Genomic DNA, 14,302 nt, shown 5'->3' with positions numbered 1-14,302 from the left:
TTGGAAGCCAATATTTTCAGGTTTTATCCGTCTTCTTGATTAGAAAGTCCTGAAAAAAGTGTAGGAAGTAAAAGAGACAAAATTCTTCTTCATTGGCAGTTTTATTCTAACAGAGCTCATATGTGAACCTGACTCTGGCAAAAAACATGTCTTGGCTTCTTTGTGTACATATTTATATCTGTCCCTGATATCTGGTATTAATCAGCTCAGATTTCATTACTTGTAAAGTTTAAGGCCAGGACAGACCATACGGGCATCCTATATATCACAGGCTTTCACATTTCTCCAAGTTCTCCTGGTACTGAGCCTGAAACTAATATGATTTTTCCTCAGAGGTTTGAGACTCTCTACGGGTGGCTCAGTTGCATAGGGATTTTCATTAATTACCATATCTTTGTTTTCTTTCTAATGATTCTATGTTCCCGCAAGAAACCTGAAAATTTCATCTAATCCTATACAGATACATATTACACTTTACAAAGTTCAGAGGCCTTAAAAATGTCATGTTCTTGTGGTACCTTGCACACCTTCATATCTGTGCTCAGACCTGTTACAAAAGCTTTGATTCCTAATTTTTTTACAGCTACCTTTTAGGTATACCTCTAAGAAGCACTTCTTTCATAAGGAAAAAGATCATTAGACTATGCATCAGGCTACTGCTTTAGAAAAATGGGGTGGTATCTAAAGAAGAAATTTTGAAAATACTGATATTTATTTAAATACTGTGATGCATTCTTTGCCTACTGAACTGTGAGGTCTTGAAATCTGGTGTTTATATATGTGTGCACTTAAATTATATGTGTATATATAACGATAATCAAAAGGTATTTTCCTCCCTCTTAATTTAACCCATTGAAACAGCTGCTTAGAGTTGATACTGTTGTGGGTGTCTATTACAGGCCACCGGATCAGGATGAGGAGGGTGATGAGGCCTTCTACAGGCAGCTGAGAGCAGTCTCGCAATTACAGGGTCTGGTTGTTGTGGGGGATTTCAACTACCCTGATATTTGCTGGGAGGCCTACTCAGCCAGCCATCCTCAGTCCAGGAGGTTCCTCCAGTGCATTGATGATAACTTTCTGATGCAAATGGTGGATGAGCCAACTAGGAGAGGAGCGCTGCTGGATCTGATCCTCACTAACAAGGAGGGTCTGGTTGAAGAGGTGAAGGTTGAGGGCAGCCTTGGTTGTAGCGACCATGAGATGGTAGAGTTCAGGATCTCATGTGGCAGGAACAGAATAGCTAGCAGAATCACAACGCTGGACTTCAGGAGGGCCAACTTTGGCCTTTTCAAGCAATTGCTAGGGGAAATCCCATGGGACAGGGTACTAGAAGGTAAGGGGGCCCAAGATAGTTGGTTAGCATTCAAGGACTGCTTCTTCCGAGCTCAAGATCAGAGCATCCCAACAGGTAGGAAGTCAAGGAAGGGTACCAGGAGACCTGCATGGTTAAACAGGGAACGGCTGGGCAAACTCAAGTGGAAGAAGAGGGTGTACAGATCGTGGAAGGAGGGGCTGGCCACTTGGGAGGAATATAAGTCTGTTGTCAGAGGATGTAGGGAGGCAACTAGGAAAGCTAAGGCCTCCTTGGAATTAAACCTTGCAAGAGAGGTCAAGGACAACAGAAAGGGCTTCTTCAAATACATTGCAGGTAAAGCCAACACTAGAGGCAATGTAGGCCCACTGATGAATGAGGTGGGGGCCCTGGAGACAGAGGATAAAAAGAAGGCGGAGTTACTGAATGCCTTCTTTGCCTCTGTCTATAATGCTGGAGGCTGTCCTGAGGAGCCCCGGACCCCTGAGGCCCCAGAAGAAGTCAGGATAGAGGAAGAATCTGTCTTGGTAGATGAGGGCTGGGTCAGGGACCAATTAAGCAACCTGGACGTCCATAAATCCATGGGCCCTGATGGGATGCACCCGCGGGTGCTGAGGGAGCTGGCAGAAGTCATTGCTAGGCCACTCTCCATCATCTTTGCTAAGTCGTGGGCAACGGGAGAGGTGCCTGAGGACTGGAGAAAAGCGAATGTCACTCCAGTCTTCAAAAAGGGCAAGAAGGAGGACCCGGGTAACTATAGACCGGTCAGCCTCACCTCCATCCCCGGAAAGGTGATGGAACAACTTGTCCTTGGTGCTGTCTCTAGGCACATCAAGGATAGGGGGATCATTAGGGGCACTCAGCATGGCTTCACCAAGGGGAAGTCATGCTTAACCAACTTGATAGCCTTTTATGAGGATGTAACCTGGTGGATAAGATGATGGTAAAGCTGTGGATGTGGTCTATCTTGATTTCAGTAAAGCGTTTGACACGGTCTCCCACAGCATCCTTGCAGCTAAACTGAGGAAGTGTGGTCTGGATGATCGGGTAGTGAGGTGGATTGTGAACTGGCTGAAGGAAAGAAGCCAGAGAGTGGTGGTCAATGGGACAGAGTCCAGTTGGAGGCCTGTGTCTAGCGGAGTCCCTCAAGGGTCGGTACTGGGACCAGTACTATTCAATATATTCATTAATGACTTGGATGAGGGAATAGAGTGCACTGTCAGCAAGTTCGCTGATGACACCAAACTGGGAGGAGTGGCTGACACAACGGAAGGCTGCGCAGCCATTCAGAGGGACCTAGACAGGCTGGAGAGTTGGGCGGGGAGAAATTTAATGAAATATAACAAGGGCAAGTGTAGAGTCCTGCATCTGGGCAAGAACAACCCCATGTACCAGGACAAGTTGGGGGCAGAGCTGTTGGAGAGCAGTGTAGGGGAAAGGGACCTGGGGGTCCTAGTGGACAACAGGATGACCATGAGCCAGCAGTGTGCCCTTGTGGCCAAGAAGGCCAATGGCATCCTGGGGTGTATTAGAAGGGGTGTGGTTAGCAGGTCACGAGAGGTTCTCCTCCCCCTCTACTCTGCCCTGGTGAGGCCGCATCTGGAGTATTGTGTCCAGTTCTGGGCCCCTCAGTTCAAGAAGGACAGGGAACTGCTAGAGAGCGTCCAGCGCAGAGCCATGAAGATGATTAAGGGAGTGGAACATCTCCCTTATGAGGAGAGGCTGAGGGAGCTGGGTCTCTTTAGCTTGGAGAAGAGGAGACTGAGGGGTGACCTCATTAATGTTTATAAATATGTAAAGGGCAAGTGTCAAGAGGATGGAGCCAGGCTCTTCTCAGTGACATCCCTTGACAGGACAAGGGGCAATGAGTGCAAGCTGGAACACAGGAGGTTCCACTTAAATATGAGGAAAAACTTCTTTACGGTGAGGGTGACTGAACACTGGAACAGGCTGCCCAGAGAGGTTGTGGAGTCTCCTTCTCTGGAGACATTCAAAACCCGCCTGGACGCGTTCCTGTGTGATATGGTCTAGGCAATCCTGCTCCGGCAGGGGGATTGGACTAGATGATCTTTCAAGGTCCCTTCCAATCCCTAACATTCTGTGATTCTGTGTGATTCTGTGAGTCCATTAGCATGGGTTACAAAATCTAGTGCAGCAAGAGCACTTTGGATGTATCACCCAAATAGTAGACTCCCACCTGTTTATTACTATTGAACTGCTACAGTGCTTTAGGTTGACCTTATTCAAGGTGGGAAAGCTGCACCTTTGTTTACTAGATACTGTTGCTCTTGAAGGTAAGTTTGCTTGTGTCATGGCTCTTTACATTTTTGGGGTCCTGTGACTGTGAGTCACCTTTGGAATGAAAAAGACACTGCAATTTAATCTCTCTTCTGTAGAATAGGAAGTTTAGTGAAAACAGTGTTTTGAATTTGAAGGTTTTTAGCAGCTTAGTGTCAGCATCTCTTTGAGTTGTGTACTTGTAGCTGAGGAAGGGCAGGAGTTCAGCAGTCTTGTTCTCTATGCTTTAATCCTCTACTCTCTGGAGTACAGGACAACTATGTTATGAAAAACTTGACATCTAAAAGAGGAAAACTCTCTATTTAGGCAGCTAAATGAATCATACCAGTTTTCAGATAACGAGTAAGCCATGTTCTGCCTGGAGAATGTCATTGAAAAATACTCATTTTTCCTGAAAGTCAAGTGTTTTAGGTATCTGCCTAAAACAGTATTACTTTTTGTAGGTACTTCGATGGTGTAGCAATAAAAGCTGCCAGTTAAGACTGTGACTGCATACACTGAAACAAATAGGCCCAGACTTGGGTCATACGTGAAAATTGTTACTTTTCGGTGTCATTAATAAAGTTTTTGCTGTGCAAGCCAGTGCTTATTTGCAAAATGAAAGCAAAAATAAAAGACAATATGTATGTTATAAAGATGGTGGCCTACAAACATGCATACATCCATATACAACAAGGCAACTGCAGAAATAACAAGAGCCATAATAAAATTTATGGATATATAGTAGAAGAATTGTGCAACAAGTTGGACAACTGTAACTGGATGTGCAAAGCTGTGCTCTTACAGAAATGCAATTATTCTGGTTGCCCTAAGTGCTTCAGCTGCTCCCTCTGAAAGAAGTTCTGTTTGGGTATATGATTTCATGAATTGTTGTGCATAATCATGTACTTAAAATACACTGTTCAGAAATCTAGCCCTGCCTAGTTTACATGCTGTGTATGTTTTAATTCCCAGGAAAAGATTTCATTTGCTTCCAGTCAAATTGCTGAAAACTCTCACGCTACAGAAAATTTAAAAAATGAACTTAAAGAACTAAATGAATTATGGAACGTGAAACAAATACAGATAGAAAATGCAGAAAAATCTTTCACTGATTTGTGGTAAGACCTACCTATTGAATGAATTTAATAAGATAGTTTATTACTTTTACTAAAGTAATTTAGTAATTCCACTTTATTACTATTAATAAAGATAGTTTTATTATTTTACAGTATTATTTCTAGGAAATATAATGCACTTTTAATCAATGTTTTGAGAGTATTTTTGTCTGATCACTACTTGTAGTTTTAATGCATCTGTAGAAGCTATTAATGATAAATTGTCTGCCTACCAAATTGGATTTTGTGCATCAGAATTACTGTTGGAAATCTGATAATATTCATGGTCAGTTGCATCCTTAAGTAATGGAGGATTCCACACACTCAGTATTTTCTCTGGTTTAAGAAGTGTGGACCTACACTTACTGTGACTGATAAGTCCTGCAAATAGTCTCAAAGGTCTCTATCCAACTGATAATGCAGGCTGCCTTCTAGGCCATGCAAGCCTTGGAGGGCCGTATATGCTGATTGCACAACAGTTTTACTCTTCAAGAATAAAGGTGAACCTGATGTGTAATGTCAAAGAGAAAGCAGCTTGGTTTGTTGATTGTACAGGATGACTAAATAGTGAAAAAGTGATCCTTGCATCGTTATACTACAGCTCCCTTTCTGTGACCTCATTCACTTACGTACCATCAGTGTTGAAAGATCTTTGAGAGAATATTCCATGAAATTCTTGACTGGGGAAAAATAATATTTTTCTATGTTAAATTTTTAGCTAAATATGTGGGACCGGATATGTTTTTTTCCAACTCTTAATTCAAACAGAATGATTCAGAGGGACCCAATATGCAGTGGAACTTACTGAACTTCAAGAATGAAAGGCATCTTTCCATGACTGAAAATCTCTTCTCATTTTCCACAGCTTTTTAGCCAGTAATCAGTAGTTTCTTATCAGTGACAAGTTATATTCAGACTCAGAGAAGAAAGGGATAATATCAATACAAAATGGCACTGAAAGTTCATTCCAGCAATTCACTGTTTCTATATAGCAAAGAAGTCCATCTCTCTTTCAGAGAGGAATTTTCTTGCAGATTCTCCAACTTCTAGACCTAAAATAGATAGTGATGAAAACTTTGCATTTTTCTTGAGAACATGCTTTTAGAGATCCCATCTAGTAGAAAGAACCGTAAAGTCAAAAAACCTTCCAAAAAACACCCTTTGTCTTCCAAAGTATTCATCCCAATGGCTTTTTGTCATTCTCTGAACACAGAAGGTACTGCACACAGGAATTTCTCCATCATGTCACTTGCTGAAAACTGACAGCATGCTTATGCCTTCTAGTTGTCAGAGCATTCAGCCTCTCTGTGCTTGAGGGGCAAAGGAGAAGAAGAGTTTGGGGTTGGTGTTTTTTAATTGCTTACTGTTTCTCATTAGTGAAGATTAATGGTGACAATATTCAGAAAAAAATTTTATTTTAGGCTAATCTACTTTCTTCTATTAATGTTTCCAATAATCTGACATATCACATGGCATTTCATCAGTCTATCTTAAGAAAGTCTGCTCTAGCCATTTCCTGTTATATTTTGTGTTATGCATATAGCACAATATTAAACGTACTTTTCTATTTGAACTGATCTTTTTTCTTCTCATGAGAGTGCTAATACCTGCTTGACTTTGTAGAAAAACTGGGAATAAAGGATTAACTGTTTTTACTTTTACTCTTGGCTATTATTTCCCTTTTTTTTGGCATGTCGTCAGGCTAATTCTAGCCTGATCTGGTAGAGAAACTTGAGGTAAAAGAGTCCCTACTTCTGCTTTCAGTCTTCACTGTTGTCCTTTTATAGGTACTTCCTAGCATCGTTCTCTGAATAACACCTCCTCGACTTACTTTTATTTACGATTAATGCAATAAAAATACTAAATAACAGCTACTAGAGTGAAATAGAAACATTGACACAATGTTATCAAAATAGGAGTAATTTGAAATAAATACTTTTTTCACAGTAAAATTGACTACAAAACTGAAGTCTACTGTAAATTTGGCCTAACCTGCTAACCAAGGGAAAATTATATGCCACAGGTATCCCACCTAGAAACTATCTCATAGCAATGACTTTTGCAAAATTGTTTTTGCAGTCTTGGAAGAGATAAAGACGTGTCTTCATATCTGAAGTTAAGAGTGAACATGAAATACATTCACTCATTTTTTTTCAATCTCAGTGGTGATTGGTGCTAATTAAATTAGAAGGATGAAGAGCAAATCCTGTGAACTTAAGATTTGTGTGAGGAGCATTCTTACTTGTATTGCAGCCCCTACCATTTATATGCATCAGTTCCCATATGGTGTGCCTACCTCCAGCGAGAAGGAAATAAGGGCAGGAAGCAAGTTAAGTGGAGGTACTGGAGATTAGGAAGGCTGGAAGGGTGTTTCAGTGAAAAGGAACTCTAGGTAATTTCTGATGGATCCCTTAGCCCCTCTTTAGAGAGGTTCTTGTAGACACTGATTTAGAGGAGGCCTTAGATGCTCTGTTTTTCTGTAAAGGGGATTGTTGTTCTGCAGAGAGTCTCGAAAAAAAATGTGAGGAGGATCTTGTGACCTCCAGAATTTAGAACTAAATTCCAAAACTCCTAAATACCTCTGTTCTGTCAAGTATCAGATAATCAATAAGAAGGATAGCAGCTTATTATTGGTCCCAGCTGTTCCTAGCTTGACAGCATAAATGGCTTCTGAGTGGTCAGCATAATCTTTACATGACACATTTCTCCCTTTCTCAGACTGTTTGATTTCTTTTAAAATTAAAAAAAAATACTTTAGTGTTAAAATAACATTGAGTTTACACAACAAAGCCTTAAAATTAGAAAAAGTAGGCTTAAACTTGTCTCTTGAGTTTCTGGTTTTGTGTGCACATTGTGATACAGTCTTTATTAACTGTTACATTACCTACAAGGCTCTAGTTTAGCTTATCTTTCAGAAAATCAGTTAGAAATACTTTTTTTTAAATGTTCTTCTGTCTAAAAGTAACAGAAATACAGACCCCGAGAGAACAGAATGTTAGTACAAAGTGAAAACCTCTGAAAATTGCTTAACTTCACATGTTTCATATGTGCAGGTTAAAGAAACCATACTAGGTATGGACAGAGACAGAAATGAAATATTACACAGTGTGAAGCTCCCACTTCCAGTCCCAAAAAATAATAGTGGTTACCAAATATGACACTAATCATGGGCTCATTCTGTGTCTCAGAATATCATTATTCGAGCACACACTTTACATGTGGGAGTGAACTGGTCCATTCTCTAGGAAGTTGTTTTAAAAATGCAAGCTGTTTTTTAAAATTAAACATTAAACATGTAAGACTAAAAAACAGTATAGCAGGATATCTTGATTGCTTCACTGAATATTTTTTTTTCTTTCAAAGGAAAAACTTAAGTGGTGTGATGTTTAAGCAGCAAAATGTTCAGATGGTATTTAATCATCTCCAAGATGAGCTAGCAGAATATGAGAAAAGGTTAAAGCAGGAAGAAGAAACATATGGAGAGTTACTACAGATTAGAAAGAAAAACCTGAAAGATTCAGAAGTGAGTATTATCAGAGCTGGGTTTCTTTATGTGAGAAGTGAAGGAACTATTTGGTTAGTTCTGGCTCTTTTTAGATCTAAAAAGGTTATCAGTTTTATCAAAAGTTTGAAATATGTCGTATCTTCTTATCCATATGCACGTGTTTCCAATGAAATAAATTGCTATTTTTCTGTAGTAGACTTCTTTATTTCTTTGAATAAAGAAGTAATTATAGGAAAATTATAAAATTGTTCATTTGCTTGGGCACTTTTAATTTTTCATTAATACTTAGGGCTATCGTATACTTTCTCTTCCCTGTTTTCTTTTGCTTTGATTTGTGGATACCTGTGGGAAAGAGAAGACAAGACATCACTTCTGCTAACTTGAAAATCTTTTTCTCCTTTTCAACAAGTGCTCAGTAACAAATAAATCTCAGATAATTTTGACTAAGATCAGCATCAATAAGTTTCCATTCCTTTTTAATCACTTAAGTACAAGAATAATGTTCAGTGAATGCAGTCTTCTTGATAGTGCAGGAGTCAAACTTTGATCTTTTGGATAAAGCCGTTTCTGAACTGTCAGGAGCTACTCCATAACAGGACCCTCATGTGGATCTTAGATGCTGCAGTTGATACCAGGCAGATGGGAGACAGAGTCTGTGTAGATGTAGCTGAGGAATCAGAACTATCTGAAATAGAAGTATAGAATACACAGTGGTGATAACCACAAAATCTTCGGAGAAATCAGATGCAAGTACAATTCTCTAAGTTCTTTTCTGTATTATTTTCATATTTAAGCTTTTTTTCCTAAGAAAATCGTTAATTGCCTAATTCTTCATGTATAATTTTCTTTGTTTTTACATGAAAATGATAACATTAAAATGTTTCTCCTATGGGGAGACATTCCCAGATTAAGATTTTTGCAATTGTAGCTGTGTTAAAAATAGTTAAAATATTCACTTTTGATCTTGTGTTCTTTACTTTTATGACAGTTACACACTTTTCTCAGTTAGCTTAGAATAGTTTAGATAAAGTAAGCTACTCAATTACATTCTCTTTAGTATTCACTTTTATTTCCTATTACCAATGTGTTAATTAATGTTTTTGTTTGTTTTCACAAGATCTGTACTGATCAGGATATGAAAGAAAGGGAAATGGCAACAATAAGAACATGTTTTTTTAAAAAAATAGAGATTGCTACTTCATTACTTTTTACAGGGACACCAGTCCTTTCAAAATAGCATATTTGGCTCCTTTGTTGTGTTAAATTAATTCTGAAGTCAAAAATACTTGCCAGTATGCTGACTTTCACATCATCACCTTAACTTCAAAAATAACTGTAAGGATAATTTGATGAGGTACCTTTCTTATCTCCTTCTCTGGGACGTCAAGATTTGTTTTTCCTAATGTGTCCTGTTTCATCCTGTCTTGTCTCTTCTCCCATCTCCTTTACACATTGAGTTATGGGTATTGCATAAAGTGCAGAGCTCTTAACAGTATTTCGTTATTAAATTAATGTTGGAGTTATGAGATTATGCCAAGCTTTTAGTGGTTAAATGTAAGTAGAAATATTAATCTGCATACTTGAGAGCCTGTTTTAGTTTTTACTGGAACATATTGCTGATCTCTGTGGTGACAACTCTCTGTCTCGTCCTACAACTGGAATGGAGGCACACACTATCACCCTTTGAATATTTACCTTGTTATTACCTAGTCATTTTTATGTCATTCTTTATTATTTTTATGGAAAATACAGATAAAAGCATTTATTCACGTTTATGAAATCCCAAACCCCACTGATCCATTTGATTTTTTTTTTAAATGAAGAAATGAAAAATAGAATGTGTCTAAATGTTTCTATTACATCAGAAAGGTTTCTCTTTCTCTGCCTCCTCACATTGAGTTCATTTACTCTCTTTTCCTGACTAGCCAGGAAAGACTAAACTGGTGGTAATAACACCAGCAAAACCAAATATTCCTTCAGTACCTTATGGACAATCAAAAAATTTCAGCAGGGTCTTTCGTTTACTACCCAACAGAAATGGACAAAAGACCTAGTACTAGTGGGTGGAGGAAGTTTTTGAGGGCATTGAAACTAGGATTTACAGGCAGGCTCTTCAAGGAGGCTAGCTGTGATTTGTGGAAGTTGGGCCGTGGCTTTTAGAAGGAGAACCAGTGTGGCTCTCTGGAAAAGGTCACTTGGACAGCTTTCAGAAGTTTTTCCTGACAGTAAAAAGTCAAATAATCTACCCTGCTTTGGTATTGAATGATAAAGATAATTGTCTTCTTTAATTGGGTTTGAATAAAAAGCATTTCAGTTCTGATTTTTGCATTGAACAATTTCCATAAAAGTCCTGACTTCAGGTAATGTGGTACAATGATTATGAGGCTTTGTCACCCAGGATCTGAAGATGAAAACTGGTTTACTGAAGTAGTAATGGAGCATACGTGTTAGACCAGTTTTCAGTCTTTGCTTCTCTGAGTCTGAATCTGGGTGAGACCATTCAGTCCCCAGCTGGTAGATAATTCAATAGGAATAGACTAAGCATATTTTTAAGGTGAGGGATGAGTGGCTGAAAAAGTACCCCTCATAGGATTAACCTCCATGGGGAGAAAACAATAAAAAAGCAATGCCCTAACTTCTGGAATACAGAGTACAGGAAGCAGTTCAAGAGGTTCTGATCTAGGGTTTCTAGATATACTAGTGAGATATTATACTGAATGAGAACTGCCTGTCTTGATAGTTGAAAAAATTAGAATACTTTGTTCCAAGTGTCATGAAGTACAAAAACTGAAAGGGGATGTTTTCTATATAGGCTGCGAATATGTCATATGTAGTCATAGCTAAGGTGAAAAAAACCTCAAACAGCTCAACATAAGTTGTATCTTTTAGTTTGGGAGAAGTGCTGTTAGATGCTTTGGTTGATTCAGAGCCAGATTCAAATAGGAAAACAAAGTCTTGACTCTGAAAGTGGAAAGTTAATTCATAGTTCCTTTTACTTAAGGAGAAATGCAGATGTACAGGTCAATAGAAAAAGTTAGAGGTGCACAGCTAGCAGTACAGTTTGGAGGTTAGAATTACCAGTCATCCTCATTATCTTATTTTTAGGATAGACGGGTATGAGCCATTACACCTTATGCAGATGAGAATGATGCAGTAATAAATGGAAAGACCAGTGAGATTGAAAATCCCAGCCTGAGACCTATGAAAAGGTCCAATAAAATGCCCTTTTTATGTTGACTTGCAGATTTTGTGAGGGTGAGTAAAAGCCAGTAAGCGAGAACAAGAGGAAGGAAAAAAAAATTGCCAAAAAAAAAAAGTTTGAATAGCTTGACAGGAAGGGGATAGAGAGTGACAGCTTTATTCAAGCAAGAGGTCCCTCTCTTCTGGAGGCTAGATGAGTCTGTTAAATCCATAAAGGATATTAAATAATCTCTTATCAAGAGATAAACTGGCAGGAAAGTAGGTGAGAAATTTGGTGAGAAGACTAGAGACCCATGTTGTCAGCATTGTGAAGGGAAATAGAGTTGAAGAGTGAAGGGAAAGGGAGCTGAAGTATGGTCCTGATATGACAGAATCTGCATAAGAAACTAGTGGCTTCAGCACAGATCCAGACAGAGAAAGAAATTTTGTGGGGCAACTCCTGCGGTGCACTGAGGGATAGAAACCGTCTGTTCCTGATCAAGACTGAATAGGATGAGAAGCTGAAGAACCTGACTGCCTGGTTTTTGCACAAACACACATCGTGTGTGATATGGCTGGAGAGCTGTCACTGATTTGCAGACCTTCTAGACTCTACCTTCTCACAGGAGAAAGGGCTGCCAAGCGATAAGACTATGACACATGAATGTAACAAATGTCGCAGCTAAATCCAAGGTGTGACTTGTTTTACCAACATGCATGCTACTGCATGTGGTGAAATTTACATGTATAATGATGAAATTATACCTTATAGGTATATTTTATCACTGTGCTATTTGTAACTACTCTCATAGCATCTCATTACCTTCTGTTCTACAGAGGCAGTACAGTCCCCAAACTATCATATTGCCATTTGGTTCAGTGCTGATATGTGCTGTATGAAACACACAGATAAGAATTCTTTGACATAATGATTCATAATGAGTGTTGGATCATGTTCAGAATGATTATGTTGTGCCTTGTTTTCTTAACCTGAAAACAAGCCTGCTTGCTGTTACTTTCTGCTGCTAATGTGATTATTGTACTTTCAATTAAAGTATCTGTAAAAATGTTTACTGTGGTTTTTGAAGATTGATCAAGATATTTTGAATGACCCAAACTCTCTTGGAACATGAAAATTTGTCCTCTTTAGTATTTACTATTGATAATATATTTATGAAGTGCAGATTTATAAATCTTTAAATTCAGACATCTATGTATACAGACTTGTCCTTTTGATAAACAAATTAAATGCTGTTACACAAAGCATTAGCAGATATACTGATACTTTGACTTTCTTTTTGCTTTGAAATAGTAGCAATATCTTAACTTCCTAATACTATTAATTAACATTAGTCTTCTGCTAAAAAACCTTTACCACCCAATAACATTTCTAAATTTTCTGTGAATTTATTTGACTGTTGTATCATACTGGAAAAGAAGATGATAATAAATCGATACTTTTTAGCATTGTACCTTAAAATTGCACCAAGTTCAGCAGTGTTTTGTGTAAAACTGAATGAAAATTTCTCAGATACACAAAAGGGCATTTGGAAGTTCCTTTAATGGAATGACAATATTGTCTCCTTATCATGATGCATAAAGTTTAAAAGATAGGGAATATACTTCAAAAAAATGTTTACTTTAAATTTTATAGATACTAAAATAAGTTTTGAATCAGTTATTATTAAAAAAAATGTTTAGTCTGCAAATGTTTGAGCAGAGTGTTTTCATCTTAACTGAAATGATTTTCGTTTTAAAACAAATCAGAATGTTCCTTTGAGCACTGCCTTTTTTATAGAAAAGCATTTTCTGTCTGGGGAAGGATATATCAGAAAATCCATGACCGGTTCTAACAGCTAGTCATGATATGTTGTTTCATCAGATATTGAGAGTATTACTAATGAAATGATCTACAAAATGGCATATTTCAGAAGGGATTGTTATAGAAATGTGATAATATACTGCTGAAAGCTGAAAAGAAGAAACAGGGAAAAACAAAGTTAGATCCAGGAGGCTGTTTATCATCATGGTATTAGGTAAAATCCACTGGGTGTCTTTTATCATTCACTATTCATCTATTTAGGTCGTCTTTTCTTCTGGTCATTCTTTTCAGTCTTGCTGCACTAATACCTTCAGAGCAGTTTCCATCTCTTACTTTCAGAAAATACTGTTAATCAATATTAATGTTACTGAAGAACTTTGTTACAGCATATCTGTGTAAACACAAGAGTTACGTTTGAAGATAGATGACAAAAGAGGATTTTTTTAAAAGCTAGAGAGCCGTTGCTCCCTTTAGGCTATTTTGTGTGTGTGCGGGGTAAGGAGAACAAATAGTCTAGCTATAAAATTGTCTTTAATTAGTTGACTCAGTGGCTTCCAACAGTGTACTACACTGGTATGTGGGACTCCCATGTTACATGATAGACTTTTGAATCTTACTCCATGCTCCTGGGTAGTCTTGGCGCATTGACTTACATGCTGTCCCGTGGGCAGTGCTGGCAGTATTACCCAAATAACCATCCCACTGATTTTATTGGCTCATAGGGAAGTCATATACCTTCCCTTCTGAGGAATATGCATAGCTAGAGGTTGGGGGCCATGACAGTAATAATACTTTGAGTGAAAATCAAAGGGATGGAAAAGTGGAAGGTTAATAGAAATGTTAAGGGATAGTTTTATGTTTCTTCATTGAAAAACAAACCATATGCATAATAATTAAAAGCAAATTAACCCTCACTGTATTTTAAACAACATCAATGAGGACTATTGTAATGGTCTAAAAATTTTTTTAAAATTAAAACAATTATTAATTCTTTCTACAAACACAAAGGCTCTTTCTAAGATTGCAAACCAGTTTTGATTATAATTTCTTCACTTATAGTATTTCAAAAATATTTTGATTTTTGCCAA

General features: G+C 38.0%; 1 protein-coding gene across 1 annotated transcript in view; it reads left to right on the top strand.

Annotated features, from left to right (window-relative positions):
- The window catches only part of CCDC178 (coiled-coil domain containing 178), a 179,131-nt gene that overhangs the window by 48,051 nt on the left and 116,778 nt on the right, over window positions 1–14,302 (top strand). Inside the window, exons 15-16 of the mRNA XM_068397234.1 lie at window positions 4,565–4,710; window positions 8,071–8,230. Of these exons, the coding sequence (XP_068253335.1) occupies window positions 4,565–4,710; window positions 8,071–8,230 (306 nt within the window). The remainder of the gene's footprint in view (window positions 1–4,564; window positions 4,711–8,070; window positions 8,231–14,302) is intronic.

The sequence above is a fragment of the Nyctibius grandis genome, chromosome 3, assembly GCF_013368605.1.
Source record: "Nyctibius grandis isolate bNycGra1 chromosome 3, bNycGra1.pri, whole genome shotgun sequence".
Taxonomy (NCBI): Eukaryota; Metazoa; Chordata; class Aves; order Nyctibiiformes; family Nyctibiidae; genus Nyctibius; species Nyctibius grandis.
This window is presented reverse-complemented; position numbering and strand designations above follow the sequence as displayed.